General features: G+C 42.7%; 1 protein-coding gene across 10 annotated transcripts in view; it reads right to left on the minus strand.

Moving 5' to 3' along the window:
- The window catches only part of SGCD (sarcoglycan delta), a 309,019-nt gene that overhangs the window by 59,064 nt on the left and 233,518 nt on the right, over nt 1–16,437 (minus strand). For all 10 annotated transcript variants that reach the window (XM_074552380.1, XM_074552384.1, XM_074552378.1 and 7 more), the window contains one exon: nt 15,740–15,841. In XM_074552380.1, coding sequence (XP_074408481.1) covers nt 15,740–15,841 — 102 coding nt within the window. The remainder of the gene's footprint in view (nt 1–15,739; nt 15,842–16,437) is intronic.

Consider the following 16,437-nt stretch of genomic DNA (forward strand, 5'->3'; position numbering starts at 1 on the left):
GGTGGATTTCCTGCAGGCTTGACAAAATAATGGTAAAAATAAAATCTTAAAGCATAATCTAGGCTGGCAAGGAGCAGTCTATGGAGAAGTCACTCAGAGCACCATTTTCCTGCTCAACCCCACCTCTCAGTGACATTACAGGAAGCAAACACTGCTCTGTGCTCAGCTGGAATGTCAGAGGGCAGAATCTTGCTTTCTGTAAGGCAAGCAGCCAGCAAAAGCTCTCCTGCTTCTGGCCCACAGCCACAGGCAGCACTCACCTACCTGCACCCCTGGGTGCTGTTCCAAGGGAAAGTTCTATGTGGGTAATAAATATATTCCTTTCTTCAAATCCAACCAGCAGCTAAATGTGATAACAGCAGTAACAGCAGTGACACTTTCCTGCACTGCATTTTCCACTGGTAGGGACAGCTCAGAGCTGCACCTTGGTTTTTTCTGGTTTGAAGCAGCAAGAATTCATTGTCCAATAACTGAGAGACAAAGCAGTAATTTTAGGGTGCCTGAAGTGTTCTTCATCAAGAATGGCAAACCTCTAATGAAAAGCCACAAAAGCACTTCTGTAGTTTCAATTTGTGTGGCCAGGCCCAGAGCAGTGCTGAGGACACCAAGCAGGGTGCAGCTCATTCATTAGTGCAGGTATCAGGCATGGCCCCTGACCCATCAGGAAAGCTGGCCTGGTGACCCTTACTCTGTCATTTTTGGTCACTTGACACAGACATGCTTAAATGAGTCCTTCTAACCCAGATCTGCATGCTCCCAAACCACTTGCTCCTCTTTCAAAGGGAAACACCAGGAATACGTCACTGAGGTTTGGAGTTTCTGAACCACAAAGGTCTCCAGAACACACTGTGAGCACAGTCAAAAAAAAAACAGGACCCAAGTGTGCACTTCCTCCTGCCTTGGGAACAGAAACTCCTTTGGAGACTGATGCTGGAAATGTTCAGAGCTGCCCCCTTAAAATAGAGAGTTAGGAGGAGATTGAGTAAAACCCCTGCAGAACTGATGCTGCAGGATCTGGCACCACCATGAGCCCCAGCAAAGCTCACAGAACATTTTACAGACACCATGCACCTCCTGAAGAGCAAACTGGAAGCACTGGACACCATCTACCCTTTCCTGTGAAGAAAAACAACTGGGGAGCATCTACTGAACCCCATCCCTAAGATCCTGCCTGGAACAGCAGCCTGGCCTCCATCTACACCAGCAGAAAATCCAGACTTCATGCTAAACTGGCAAACCAACCATTACTGCTTCTATGTCAAAAGCTCTTCCTCCTTTTTCTGGTCTAGATCCCCACTGCAGGAATAGGATTTTCCCAAGAAGCTTCCTGGCACAAAAATTTAAGGCATGTAGCTAAATCCTTAGGTGATAGATTGAAAATAGCCCTTAATATGATTTAAACATACTTTTTGTTGTTTAATCACTGAGTCTCTTTTCATCTTGATTTTGTCGTTCAAACAGCTGAAAATAATGTTCATGTTACTAAATCCCTTTCTTAGTAAAATTTCTGATTTGACAGTGTAAGCTTTTTACAGCAGAATGAAAGCAAACTGTGAACAGAATTGGTAACAAACAGATTAAAACAAATGCTTTAAAATGCCCCAGTATGTGCTAGATGTGTGTTTGAAGATGGTGATTTTTAGGAAGCAGGCAGTAGGTTCAGTGGAGATGTAACAAAATGCAATTTGCATCCTCTTCTTCCAGGAAACAAACTTTATCACAAGTGGAATGTGCCCAGGTCATGTAAGCTGGCACAGCCCTGACCTACACTGGGCACTCAAAAACATAAATGAAGCATCATGAGCTTGGTGTGCTGTGATACAACTTCTGACTTTTTATCAAGAGCTCAAAGGCTTAATTAAAAAAAAATAATTCAAGTTCTGTTTTCTATACAAAGTTCACTCACCTTCACAGAATATGTTTTACAGTACCATGAAGCTCAGAAAATACTGTGGTCCCACCCAGTGTGACATACTCTAATGGCACAGATAGTGCAGGTCTGAGCTTTATGTCCAATGCCACAAACCCCTCTCTTTCATGGCACTTCTTGAAGTTCTTTTAGTAACAATAGAAACAAAAGATAAATTTCCTTCTGCTCCATTAAAGCAATTATCTTCGACTCTTCTTTTTGAAGTGCAGAGAAGGCAGGTCTGTGATGTGAGATCTAAATGACTGGGTTCTGCTTCTGGAAGGCTACCCAAAGGGGTTTGGATCCTTCAAAGTGATTTATTTCTGGCAATCTAGGGGCTTCTCTCTTTAGAAGAATACCTGTAATAATCTCATGAGCAGAGTGTTTTGAGAGATTGGCCGCTTCTTCAAGATGCCTAATCAGCTACTTTGCAGCTGAGACTCTTCTGAAAATTAAATTACACCATGTCTGCTGATATTAAAAAACAACACTGAAAAATTTCCAAGGCATTATACCTGCCTTGACTTCATTGCTGCTCTTCTTCTTTACTTCACTGACTTATAAGGAAAACCACAGGTGGCTTGATGAAGCCAACAGACATACACATGAAAATAAAATGCAACTGTGCATGCTGGAGTTCTACTCAGTATCCACAGGGGTGGGAAATCTGGGTTTGAAGCATCTGATCTGCTTTACAAACATCAGGTGTTCGAACCATCTGAAGGCTGCTGCACATCCACAAAACTTCCTCTGTAGGTAGGACTGAAGGGATCATTACTGGCTTTGGAAAGAAGTCTGATGCATTGAAGCAAGCTCAGCTCCAGGAGCCCTCTGGTAAGGCAGAGGAATGAAATGAAGAGAGCAGCACAACTTGTGAAACAACCAGCTAACTCTGAAAATGCTTCAAGCTCTTCCCTGCACTGAGAGTTCACCCAAAAGAGACACACCAGAGTCAATCAAACGTGTGCTGATTAACTTGGCATCCCTGGGGAACAGCTCTCCTTTGCATTCTCCTTTTGGCTCAAACAATGCTCTAAAACAGGTCAACAGCAGACCTGGGTTCTCAGCACACTGCTCAGCCCCTCCAGCATAAAATCAACCAAGTATTCTCTAAACATTTCAATTTCCTTGAATTCCTCTGCAGAAAAGCCAAGCTGCTGCAGCTGCTGCTGCTCCAGTCTGATCCTTGTCTGCAAGGAGGTGGTGGAGCAGCAGGGCTGTGGATTTGTGCTAAGTTATAGCCTATTTTCTGCCTTGGGCTGATCAGAGTCCAGTGGTGACAGATCTCCTGCTGAAGTAAACACACTGTAGGTAGGCACAGGAGAGAGGGAGAGAAAAGAAGAGAGCTCTGCTGAGGCTTAAAAATATTCTAAATCATCCAACTCTACAGCTACTCCACTGCTTGTAACTTTTACTCCAGTCAAGCGTGCAGACCTCTGTTCGTGTGTTTTCATTTTTATGGCCTTTCTGGTGTCCCTACTGCCTGCCTTAAACATCTTTTAAAAGTGCCAGTAAATCATACTTCAATACCCATAAAAGACATTAGAAGACACTAGCAAAATTATACAGAACTACTAATTTCTGAGTTACTTTCCCTTACCACCAACACTGCTTGGACAGTACTACAACCAGAAACAATTAAGATCTCAGTCAGTGAGGTTTACAGAACACATGTTTAAGAGCACATACTGTTATTACCAAGAAAAGCACAGCAGCATTTCCCAGAAATCAGATTCAGCAGAGACACTGGGGCTCTGCAATGCTCACACATCCTTTTAGGCATTCTGTTACTGCACTGCGTAATGCCAAGTTATATATCCAGATATTTTTCTCCAGGAAGGCTAATAAGGTGGATACCTCTGAACACTGCTTTGAAATTACAGCTTTCCTTTGCTGCATGTCATGGATGGCTTGCTTCTTGTATTAGATTATAAATGGCCATGCCAACTTACGGGTGTGTGTGCAGCACGAAACACAGCAAAGCTCCTAGCAGAGGCCCCTGGTGTGACTGAAATTCAGCTGCTGCTAATAAGAAGAAGGGAAAACATTTCCATCTGTCTGGATTGAGGAAAAAAGGATTTGTGATTCATCTGCATCCATATGCTGGTATGTAGACAATACTTATGGACACACAGACATATGCGAGGTAACCAGCAACAGGAACCAAATCAATCACAGATCACAGCATGTGATTTGCCTAATTATGAGTAACACCTCACATTTTTTATCTGTGCAAAAAGCACTCTGTGAGCGAGCAGATGGTGCTGCTAGGGGGTGGCACCAGCCTTGACAGTTGCAGATGCAGAGCATTTACACAGCGCGCCGAAAAAATGACACAACACAAGCTGCTTCCTGGGAAAAAGACTCAAATTGAACAAGTGTCACCAAACAAAATGCATGTATTTATTGATGTTCTGAACTTATCTGATCCAGCCCCTCTCTCCCAATCAAATATATATGTGCAGGCCAGGGAGTGATGCTATCTGGGCAGCTTTGAAGTCTCTCACAAGTGCCACGTGAGCTGCCTAGCACAGAGCAGTGGAGGTGCAGACCAACCTGAGTCTAGTTACAACCTGCCAACCATTTAGATCCACACAAGCAGAATCAATAGGAAGGAACCCTGCAGAGAAAGCAATTACACTGCAAAAGCAACTATATTACAGCATGGTGAGGCAAGATGCAGGCAGCCATCCTCACTTGTGTGATTACCCACCGGAGTTCTCTCCCATGCATCTGGCCTGTGAAATGACAAGGTGCAGCCCAGACATGTTCCTGCAATAGAAGTGTTTCAGTTTCTGGGCTCCTGTCACAATTAAAAAGCTCTTATTTATGAGCCCCATTGTTCAGGTTTGCTGTGCTCCACAGGTAAATTCAGGATTGTGCTTCAGAAAATATGTTTGAAGGGCACAGTGAACTCTCCTTTTCAACTGCTTCATGGGAGTAATAATCTCATTTCCTGGATCTGCAATTATTTATTCATTGGAGACTGTCCACTTGCCACTGCACAAGACACAAAGAAAGATTATCTGACCATTCCTAGTAGAAAATCCAGCTTTTCTATTTCAATTCTTTTATTTGTGGTTTTTCTGCATTTTTTTTCTGAGCTGCTGTAAACGTCTACTCTGGTGTGACAGGTTGGAAGCAGCTATAAAATGATTGATGAAAACCATATTTAGGCCTTGTTGTGGGAATATTTATTGTAAAAATATGCTCAGTTAACCCTGTAGGGGAAGGGCAGGAAAGGAAGCCTGGGCCTATGAGTGTACCTCTGATACCGAAGTGATTTATCTTCTTTAATTATGATACAGGGGTCACAGAAACATCAGCACAAACTGGTTTTGAATTGCTGAAGTGCAGGCACTTTGTTTCCTCTGCTGAAATGAACAATAGCTGCCTTTAAGAAGGATCCTCTGTGGGTCTGCACAACCGGAGTCTTCCTCCCCAGGATAAACAGAGGGGCCAAGCTCTGAGCTGCAGAGCTGGAACAGTTCAAGTGTGAGTTATTGTCAGACAGGAACTGTCTCAGAGGGGCAGAACTGCAAACTTCACTGCTTTGGAGAGGCTGAAAGTCCAAGATTGAGATGAGAGGGCACTTGGACAGGTAAAATGACAGATGCAGACAAGTGTGGGATGTGGAGCTGGGCTGATCTGGAGGGCAGATCCTAAATCAGGATGCTAAATCATTGCCACAGTGCACACATGTACCCACAGAGAGAGCACAGCAGCACAGGTGTGATCAGCAGCACAAGTGCAGGAGCAGGATGTTTGTGCTGGGATTTGGATGGATCTTGTGGCTGCCAGTCAACAGATACTCCTGAGAGTCTGCTCAGGGGTGAGGAGAGGAGGGAGCACAGGGTATTGCTGTGCTACAGGAACACACATCCCTAACCAGCTCCACTGGGGAGCTGGGGAGAGGGATTTCAAGAGATGTCAGGCTGGCAGAAAAAGCAGCAGATGCTTTCTCCACGCCTGGAAGAAGACAGGAAAGTTGTCTGGGGAAATGGTGAGTAATGGCAAAAGCAGCCAAAGAGAATGGGATGAGTAAAGGGAAAACAGAGCCCAGGGAGGAATATCAGAGCCAAGGACCCCAATTACTCTTTGGGCAATCAGTAGGGTGGCTCAGCCTGATAACTCCTGCTTTGAAAAGGTATTTTCTGCTGGTGTTTTTATTCCTGAAGTCCTTCCCAAACTCTGGAGGAACAGAACTGATCAGTGAAGGCACCCAGCCAGTGGCTCCTACAGCAAAGGGCACAGGAAGGGTCCTGCCTGTGTGCTCCTGTTTCTTCTGCTTCACCTAAGCTGCCCCTCCCAGCATGCTGCATCACAGATAATGCTGCAGAGAGAAACAAAAAGCCTCCTGCTCCCCTAACTTGGTACCAACATCAAGGCTCATCATTTATAAATAACAGTTGGGATCTTCAGAAAACAAAGAGCAAAAGTCAGTTTGCAGGAGGAGCTGGGGTTTTCATTAGGTAGCAGAACACAGATAAAGCATTATGGCTTGAAGCAGCAGCAGATATGCAATCAAAGGTGCTTCTCAAGCCAGCTGTGACAACATCCATGCCACTGCCCTGTGTGGCCTTTATTTCATTTAAAGAGTGAGGGATGGAGGATACAGGCTCTGAACATCCAACATGGAAAGCAGGAGAAGAAACTCATCAACTCACTTCCGCCTTCTAACCATGGACACCAGGACCCTGAATCAGCTTCAGCTGAGCAGGTACTCCTGATCTCTCACAGCAATTTGTGTGTTTGGATTATGGATTATTTGCCTTCACCTGCATGTAGCACACAACAGTGATTCTGCCTACAGGGAAATACCAGCTGCTCTAAGGTCATGAAAAGATGTGGCCACTCCTAACCTGCAAAATACACCTAGAAAAACCAGGATTTTAGGATAAACAATAAACTGTTCACTTTTACCAATCAACCCAATCAAAAGAAAGACAAAGGCTTTTCTGAAAAACTGAAATCCTTTCTGGAGACAGTCTGATCTGTCAGATAGTGACCTCTCTTTTCCCCTCAATCAACCCACTGCCTTCAGTTTATTTGTTTTTCTGATTTTAAATATTGATGTCTTACAAAGCTTCTCTTTGGAAAAAACCACATCTGACTCTTCAGCTGTGCAGCCCTGGGCTGCAGTCCTGTCAGATGACATCCAAGAAGGCTCAGTTTGCACTGGCACATCAAAAAGAATTCCCAGGCTCTGTGAAGAGCAACAAGGATGATTCAGAGAACAGCAAAGCTTCTCCCCAAATCAGCAACCACCCATTCCAGCTTCTGCAGCTGCTGCTGGCTTTTTAGCAGAGAATCAGGACTCAGATGTTCACCACTTCACTGGATGCCTCACCACAAATCAGCCCCTTGTCTAAATCAAGAGAGAAACACTGGAATCACACAGTATTTTGCTCAAGAAGAAGGAACTAGAAGCAGAATATCAAGCTGCAGCTGGAAACAAAGAGAAAATAAAAAGCCTAGATCATAAAAGCAATTTTAAGCGCCTAGGTTTAGATTACTAATCAAGAATCCAACTAAGTAACCTGCCCCAACAAGGATGGTTGTGCTTGATAGATGAACAAGGAAGAAATTCTGGGAGCTGAAGCACTTCAAGTTTTCCTTTTGTTCATGGGTTATTCTGTTTCAGAGGGAAAACAAGAGCAGACTCCTGCTAGTACTTGATACAACCTGCCTCAGAACATTTTAAGGCCAGGCTGGAAGCAGCCCTAAAATCCCGTGGGACTCAGAATCACAGCACATCAGGAGGAAATCAATGGACATGTAACATTTTATACTGAAAACCTGGAGTAAATCAAGAAAAAAAGAAACAACAAAACCAAAAAAAACGAGGCACCATGGAAACTGCTTTCTTTCACCACCCCCCAACATGAACAAGTTTTTACTGCATGTGCTTTTACAGGAAACATGTTCTAACCAGGAAGATCTTAAAAACCAAAGAAATGGTACTTTATCTTTCAAGAGCAGCACACTAGTTTTCCCAAGACCATCAGCAAATTTGTCCTAAAAGTAAAGGAGCAAATTTAAAGTAATTCTTGTTTTTACCTGCATTCTCTCTTCTCCAAATACATCTGTTATTTAGAAATAAAACAAAGAGGTATAGTAACTGGTAAATGAAACCTGGAAAATCTGACTTTGCTTTCCTTCATAGATCAAAGAACCCAGGAACTGAGCTGTCTGTAAAACCAGTTCTGTGTGCCTGCACTTCCTCATGACAGCACAGCTTGTCTGTCAACTCCTGCCTTACAAAATACAGAACTTTCCTGCCCAAACAGTTTTGATCAGCAGAAGAGCTGCAGAAGTGTTTGCTGTCCTGTGGTAAGAAGATACAAAGCTCTGCTCTTTAGGCTTCTTGGAAAATGAGAAAAACATCATTTTTCTTTATAATTGGATCTTCCTATTTGTCTTTCAGTGTTTCTATTTTCCTCTATCTTCCCTCTCCCATACTGCATCAATTTTTATTTCTTTTTCATTCGTAGTATTAAGAAGTTGTTTTTGTACTTCAGCCTCTACAAAGCAGCCAGGATCCTGATTGTCAGCAGCAATGTCTAGACATGGCTAATCCTTAAACTCAAAGCCTTTGCACTTCAGAGAGAGAAATGCAGCCCCCAGAGTTCCTCATGTTCGCTGTGCCCCACTGTCCTCCTTTTCACAGCTGAAACAGAAACAATTTCTGCGATTGTGGCAAAAACTCAGTGCAAAAGCTGAGAGCCCACAGAGCTCACTTGGAGCTGGGATGCCCATCACTGGTTTTTGCTGTCACAGGGTCCAACTGCAAAAGTTTAGAATGAAGAGGAGGTGGGAATGGGACCAGAGCAGCAAAACAAACTCATGATCTGAACAGTTCCTCTCCCCTCACACAAGCAGCTCAAGAGAGAAATTTTACTTGTCAAAGGGAAAAAGCAAAATACATTGAGAGATCATTTGGGAAATTCTCTGTCTCCTTCATGTTCATCTCCACAGCTGTTGACCTGTCCACATCAACTCTAAACTCCCTCACGAGAAGGTGAAAAACACTGAATATAAACTTCTTATGCACCTTATGGGGTCAGACACTTCTGCAATGATCACATCACATTTTCTGGACACAAACCCTCCAATGATGGCAGGGTAGGGAACCACAAGCCCCTGGTTCCCAGGGTTAGTTCAGAGGTGTACCCAAAATGCAAATACAGGCAAAAGCTGAGGTGGGTAACCCACTGGGCACAGCTGATTGGCTTTAGTGGGTGTTGATTACACTGCTCATATTGCATGAAATTAAAAAGCTTACAAATGTTATGAGCCATTACCCTTCCATTTAGGAGATCTTATGACAAGTTAGCAAGATCTAATGAAATCCCCCTTAAAATGCCATAGGCAGTCTCCACGAGATTTTGCTTTGAAATGCAACTTGTGGGGTTATTTCTGAAAGTTTGTTCACATCAGAGCTTCCTTTCCTGCACATCTTTGGGATGCTCTGATTTGGCAGCTGGTGGGATACTTCAGTTGGCTGTTGTGCTCTCAATTGGGGGCACACAACACCAGCTCCTTACAGAAACAACCAGCAACAGGCATAGCAGGATTTAATCTTGATGCTGTTTGTCATAGCCAGCCTACAAAATTCCCTGCAAAATTCAAACCTGAAGACCAATTTTACTGTGAAGGTAAAGGGAAATATTTTCATAGTTGCTGTAAAATTTACTTAACTTTCACCTCTTCAGCACACTGGAAATATCACAGAGCCACTAACTGCCCCCAGAGCGCCGGGGCAGCCAAGGTTCAGACTCAAGTAGGCTCTCTGGATTTCATTGCTTCAGAATAAAATTTATTATTGGAGAGAATATCAGTTTTATAAATCCCACTGGGCACTCACAGCCTGCTGCTGTCCACGGACTCAAATCTGCTTTGGATGGCGATGGCAAAAATATCCGTACGTCAGGTGAGGGCATTTCTGCCAAAATGATGCTTTTTGCAACTTGTTCTTTCACTGCATCCCCTGCTGAGTGCCAGCTCTCCTCTCTGCTGACCTCTGTGGGGCAAGAAAGACCCAGCTGAGAGACATCTGCAGCCAGAGAACATTGGAATCTAACACAGTGGTGCCACCATGAATGGTTAACAAACCCTGCAGGGAGCACAGGACAGGCATGGCTGCAAGGAGCTTGGCTGTGCCATCCACAGCAACCTTCTTCTTTTTGTTCATCTGTTCTTTTGTTCAACTTTTGTTCATTTCTTTTTGGTTCATCTTCTGAACCAAAGCTCAGCCAAAGGGCACCATACAGGCTATGAAGGCGCAGTCAGAGGAGGTGCTGCAGAAGCTCATCTTGGATGGTGGGAGACTTTTCTTCCTGGAGCTGCAGTGGGAGCTGAACCAAGAGATCAACACCTCCAGAGCTGGCAGGAGCTCTGACAGGCTCCAATAAAGAGGATTCTGAAAAGAGGATTGCTCTCTTTGAAGGCCCAGTCCCCAAGGAGCAGTGGTGCAGAGGCGGTGGCAGCAGGCAGGGACAGCTGAGTGACAGCAGCGCGGTGGCACAAACTGCGCTTCCTCATTTCCACATGCTGAAACCCTTCAGCACTTTGCTAGAGCAAACCACCAGGAACTAAATCAATGTCCTTTTATTCCTCTGCGAACTTTGACAAAGGAAGAAAAGGAATTATTTTGTCTTCTCCCTCAAAAAATTGCAACCCGCTTTCATGCTAACTATCTAAAAGCTACATTTCTACTACACAGTTTGAGCCTCATACAAAGTTGCAATTATCTTGCCATCTGCATTCTCTTTTTATCCAAATTAGTATGTTATATTGCTTATAAATATGTATTTATGGCTACAAGGCAGGTATGCCCCACTGCGGGCACATGTCACTGTTTAATCCAAATACATGGTTTATTGTTTTGCAGTCAGTATTTTTAGCTTGGAGGCAGGTAGACCTGCAGAGCAAATAACACCAAAGAATACAGCCATTACAGAAGTGCTTTTAAATTACAGCACTCTTATTCCAGAACTGAACATAGTGAGATGAGTACATTGGCAAAATAATTATTTATCACCCTAAAAGCTTCCTTTAAAATTTTTATCATTCAAATACTGGCTGGGGAGAATGCAAAGGACAGAGAAACATATTTTAGGCACTTGCTGGTCTAGCTTTTATTCTGATAAGAACTTACTAAACACCAGTAAAGGGAATAGCAGTTATCAGCCCTAATTCACAACTGGGAATTTTTCAGGCCAAACAGATGCCCCTGCAGAACCCCAGCCAAGGGTCAGTGACAGCCCCAGCCCTCCTTCCACCAAAATCACCACTTGTTTCCCATGGCTTCAAATGAGAGCAGGTTTGCTCCAACAATCTGAGCAAGCAGGGTGCTCTGAGTCACTCCCTGCCACACTGAGTGGGACAGGGACCTCTAACATCCCCCAAAAGAGAAAAATAACAAAAAGACACAGTCCTTTGCCTCTTTTTTTCTTTGATGTATCAGGTTTTTCTTTTTAACCATATTTTTAGCTGATTAAAAATAACCAGAAGCAGACCTTCAACATGAAACCAGCTGCATGCACTAAGAGACTTGAAAATCTCCTCAAAATCTGTTCAGAGAATTTTGCCATCCCTTATACCTGTGCAACAGCAGAGCTTGGAGCTCTCCCAGGTAGAAAGTTTGGTGCCCACATTTAATTCTGTATTCCCAGACCCATCAATAGGAGAGTCTGAAAGAAAGCTTAAGGGAGGTCAAGTGCTTTTACTGAAGCAAAGTCAAAGTTCTCAGGCAAATCCATATTCTTCTCTTTAAAAGTGTTCAGTGTAAGAAAAATAAAGCCCAGGTGTAAACATTTGCAAACTGAGTTTATTTTTCTTTCCTATCTATGCACTTGGAACGAACACTGAAAGGGCAAACCCATCCTAATCCTATCATGGCAATGTTTTTCTCTGCTTCCTGAAACTGAGATTATCATCTCATTGGTTGTCAGACAGCTCCTGGGAGAAGTAATTCACTGGATTTTCCTGTGTAATCACAGCACAGGATTTTATTTCTGTTGTTATCTGGATGGAAAATGCACACAGCTTCTTCTGTGTCTTGCCCCTTTCAGGTTCCTTACAGACCTGGATGTGCCAGGCTTCAAAATGCCCCAAATGCACCAAGAAAGCTAAATCTGGGCTAGCTCTAAACTGCAAGCAACTTGCTTCTTAGCAGCTCATCTCAACACATGCAGGAAAATTTCCAGTTTTAAATTTCTATTCCAATTAAGGCAATGAAGACTGAAGTCCCCTAAACTGTTGCCACTACTTTCCAGGACATAAAATTAACGATTTCTACTGCTGGGTACAACTTTCAGTTAAAGTTGGTCTGATTTATAAGCAAGCAGATGGTTCACACGATAGTCCACAATAAATTACAACAGTTAGAAAGACAGCTACATTTTGAGAGTGACAGTGCAGCTGAGCTACAGATGGGTTTATAGATGACCCTTCCAATTTTTAATAATCTTCATAATTTATCTGCAAGTAAAGAAATGTGAGAATTCCTAATGTAGCTCCTTGACTAAGTACAAATCACTTTTATTTACACAGGCAATACTTCATGGTCCAGCTATCTTCTTAATTAAAGGCAGCAAGATGCTCATGTTCCATGCAAGGCAAAAACACTGCTCAGTGTGCAATATGTTCAGCTGGGAGTTCAGGATGCTCTGAACACTCTGGGAAAAGGGAACACATCCATCTCCTTTCTTTAAAAGAAGACTACAAAGGTGCAAACACTGCTACCACCCACTCATTAACCTCCAGCTAAACTTTAGGCTTGTAAAATGGCAAGGTTACATTTTTTTGCAAGCTCTGATGCCTGAAAACAGGATCCCAACCCATATTACAAATCCAGTACTACTGAGGCAGGACTAGGATGGAAAACAGCAGGAACAGAGATCCTCTTCTCTCTATAAAACCAGAAAGAATTTGGGGGGTCACTCTTGAGTGGGTGAGGGAAAAAGACAGCAAATCTTGGGGGTGTCAGATGCAGAGAGAAACTGGATGGCAGCAGGTTTAAGAAGTCAGGTCATGTCAGTGATTTCTCTGCCTGGGTCCAAACCACATCGATCCAATCCTTCTGCTAAAATCTGGAATTTCAGTTGGGATGAGAAGCACATCTCAGTGCAGCTCCTCTGTCTGTTAAGATGATGAAGGGAGCAGGACCCAGCAGGGCTCTTTAAGGCACAGAAGCTCAGAGCTGCCCACCCAGCAGTCCCTAGGGACGACACTGGAGGGCTTTTCCTCCTCTCTAACTCTTGATCCTCCCTTCCAGCCAAATCAATTTGAAAAAAAGAAATCCACTTTTAAGTGGAAATCCAAAACTATCATTAAAACAGAAGGCAAAGCTCCTAGGAAAGCAAGTCTGTGTGTAATTTTAATTACCAACTTCCTGGGATTCAAGAGATGCAGCAGAGAAGAGGCACCAGTGGCGAAGTCAGGCTTTCAAGAATAATCACAATTCTCATTTTGGAAATATTTTGGCAGGGGTTTTCCAGCTCTGTGTGCAGCTCTGCAGCACCACAGACACAAGAGTGGGAAATCCCAGGGCATAGAGCTCATGGAACTGAAGCCACTTACAGGAAAAGTGATTTTTCCCTGCCCTTTGCAGGCAGCAGCAATGTTCCTTCACCCACTACACAGAACAATACTGAAGTTAAATTTGCTGAGTTTATAAAGAAAAATAAATTAATTCTTCTATAAATAACCAGCATTTAAAAGTCTTTGGAGTTTATATGAAACCATTATTTATTACTGTACACAACTCTTAGGTTGTTTAATTAAGCATATGAAAAATTGTAGATGTCAGATTATTTCTGGGATGCTCTTTACTATGTTATTTGTCAGATTTGTTTCTGTTACTCTTCACATATTTAAAGTTGCCTTATGCACTCCTGAAAACCCAGAGAAGTTCACTCTAGCATTAGTATGGATGTTCATCTGTTACTGAGCTCTGAGTTTGGCACTTCATTTTAACAATATTCATCAGGTTCAGGAACTGCTACCACGCTTCCCTCCAAGACAACACTGGATCATACTACTGCTCTTTAAAAAGATTGAGTGTTGATTATTTAACAATATTTTCAAATATTCTGTAACTATAAACCTTTGGTTGACTGAATCCTTTCATTTGCTTTCAAGAAGCCAAATTCACACACAGCACAGGAAAGCAGAAGTTGTCTGAATGCACCAACATCTCCGCTGTTGCCCCCAGCCCAAAAATAATTCCAGGGTTACCACAAGCAACCTAAAATCCAGCACAGGCTATTCCAGTTTACTGCAGAAGTCAGAGGAACAATGTGCACGGTCTGTGTAACTATGTGGCTGACACAGTTTGCAGGACTCATCTGCTGAGAGCAGCAGGGATGCTGCAGCTCCCCAGCCTGCAGATCAGAGCTCCTGGCTGGCAGCTACACCCTCCTCCAGCTAACAGCAAAAATAACCCTGGGAGGGGGATAGAGCAAGGAACACTCACAGGCCCCACCTTACACTTCTTGTTCCTGGCACTCAGTAATCTGTCAATGGTGTGTGGAAATTACTCCCACAGCCCCAGGAAAGGGACACCTTTTGTACCCCCTGATGTATTAAAATGTAGATCAATATGATAATATGAAAACAGTAAACTCCCCAGTAGCAAGAAGTAGTTCTCACTTCTCTTAGCAATCAAATGTTATTTTCATCAATGTAACTAGAGAAAAAGAAATGTAGGTAGTGATTTGTCAGCCTATTTATCAAACCAACTGCTGCACCTGGTTCCCACATATTTTATATTAAAAGGTGAATGACATGGAAGGTTTTACAGGTTCTGTTTTAATTCAGGGCTGAAAGCATTTATAGATATGAAGGTTTTCTTATTAAGTTTTCTTCCTGAATGATTATGCTTGTTCAAATGAATTCCTAGCCATCTTACAGAGGTTACAACCTTCAATAATTAAATGGGGTATGGTATTGGCTGTTTTGTTCATTATGCTCCAAGTTCCAATTTCTACAAGAGCACTGAAATGCTAAGATAAAAGGATGTTAAGTTTATTTAATTAGCTATCTGCCATTGTTATCAAAAGGGAAGGTTGGTATCTGACTCAAATTAACACTTTAGATCAGGAAACAAGACAGATGATATCTTCTGACAAAGATCCTGGAAACTGTAATTGTTTCAGTTATTTTAAAGATGCTTAGGACATACAGGATTGCATTAGAAGGACCAAAAGTCACCAATAGCCAACAAAGTGCTGCTATGAAAATGTTATTTCAATCACACTTGGGTTCTTTCTCATTTCCAGTAGTTAACATTCTTGCCACTTTTGTCAAGCAGTCACTCTTAGCAGCATTGAATTTTAACTACACGTATTTTTAAACCAGCATGAAATAGGACTGAGGACATAATATGGGTTCGACGTGCTAATGAATATCAGATCAGGCCCCTGTGCCAAGGCAGCACCTCTGCTACCCAGGTAAGCTGTAACTGTTAAAGGTGAGCTGGATTTCAGAGCTGCCATCCCTCTGCCTCAGAAAGAACAGCTCCCCCAGTTTAGAGTGGTTTGGGATCTACCTCAAAAGAAAGCAAAGATAGTGTGAAACTTCAGAGGTCCTGAAGAGTTTTAAGTGTGGATTACACAAACCAGAGCCATGGGTGTCAACTGTGGGACTGCCCAGAGGATGCAGTGTCTCGATGAAGCCCTCAAAGCCTCACTTCCTAAACTGCACCTGTGTAGAGAGGCCAACAGCCAAAGCAATTTATCCAGTAGCCACACATCACCCTGCCATTACATGGTTTCTTTCTGTAAGGGCTACAGAAACAAACTTATTCCTTTCCCAAAAACTTACTGGTCTTGATCGGATTTCTTTGGCGTAGAGAGGTTTCAAGAATTCTGAATCTCCTTCAAGCTTCAGACCCTTTTCTGTGATCCTCAGGTTCCCCATTCCATCCTGAAAGACAGGCAAAAAGAAACAACCCTATTAGTTACAATTACTAAATTCACCAGGCTGCCAATAGCTGATTTTTCCCATTGAAGATAACATGTATAGCACTGGGAGGCACTAGAGAATGCAATTACTTGTGTTATGCTTGTAGCTCAGTTTCTGTGGAGAAAAAAAATTCTCTTCAGAACTATCTGCAATGCCCCCCAGTAAACCATTTACACAGATGAAAGATGTTCCTTTAAGCTAAGTCATTCTCTACTCACAGAGAGGCAGTGATGCTCTGTGTTAACAGGAAACTATTCACTGTAATATTCACTGCCTGCCTTTATAATATAATAATATACCTGCTCATTCAGAGCAAATCCCTGTAAAGAATGTCTGATTAATATCTGTACAGATACACTCAAACAGAGAACTGTACCAAAATATATTTCACCTCTGACACATGAAAGTTATAATTTTTATTAAGATGAGGGATTTAGCTTCACTTAGGCTGTAAGTGCTTAGGAAGGGTGTGCAAGAAACAGTGTGAGTAGGAAATTGCACAGGTACATTTATAATCAAAACTACATCAAATGTAAGGTATTATTTTCAAGATTCAG

Source organism: Zonotrichia albicollis, chromosome 15, assembly GCF_047830755.1.
Source record: "Zonotrichia albicollis isolate bZonAlb1 chromosome 15, bZonAlb1.hap1, whole genome shotgun sequence".
Lineage (NCBI taxonomy): Eukaryota > Metazoa > Chordata > Aves > Passeriformes > Passerellidae > Zonotrichia > Zonotrichia albicollis.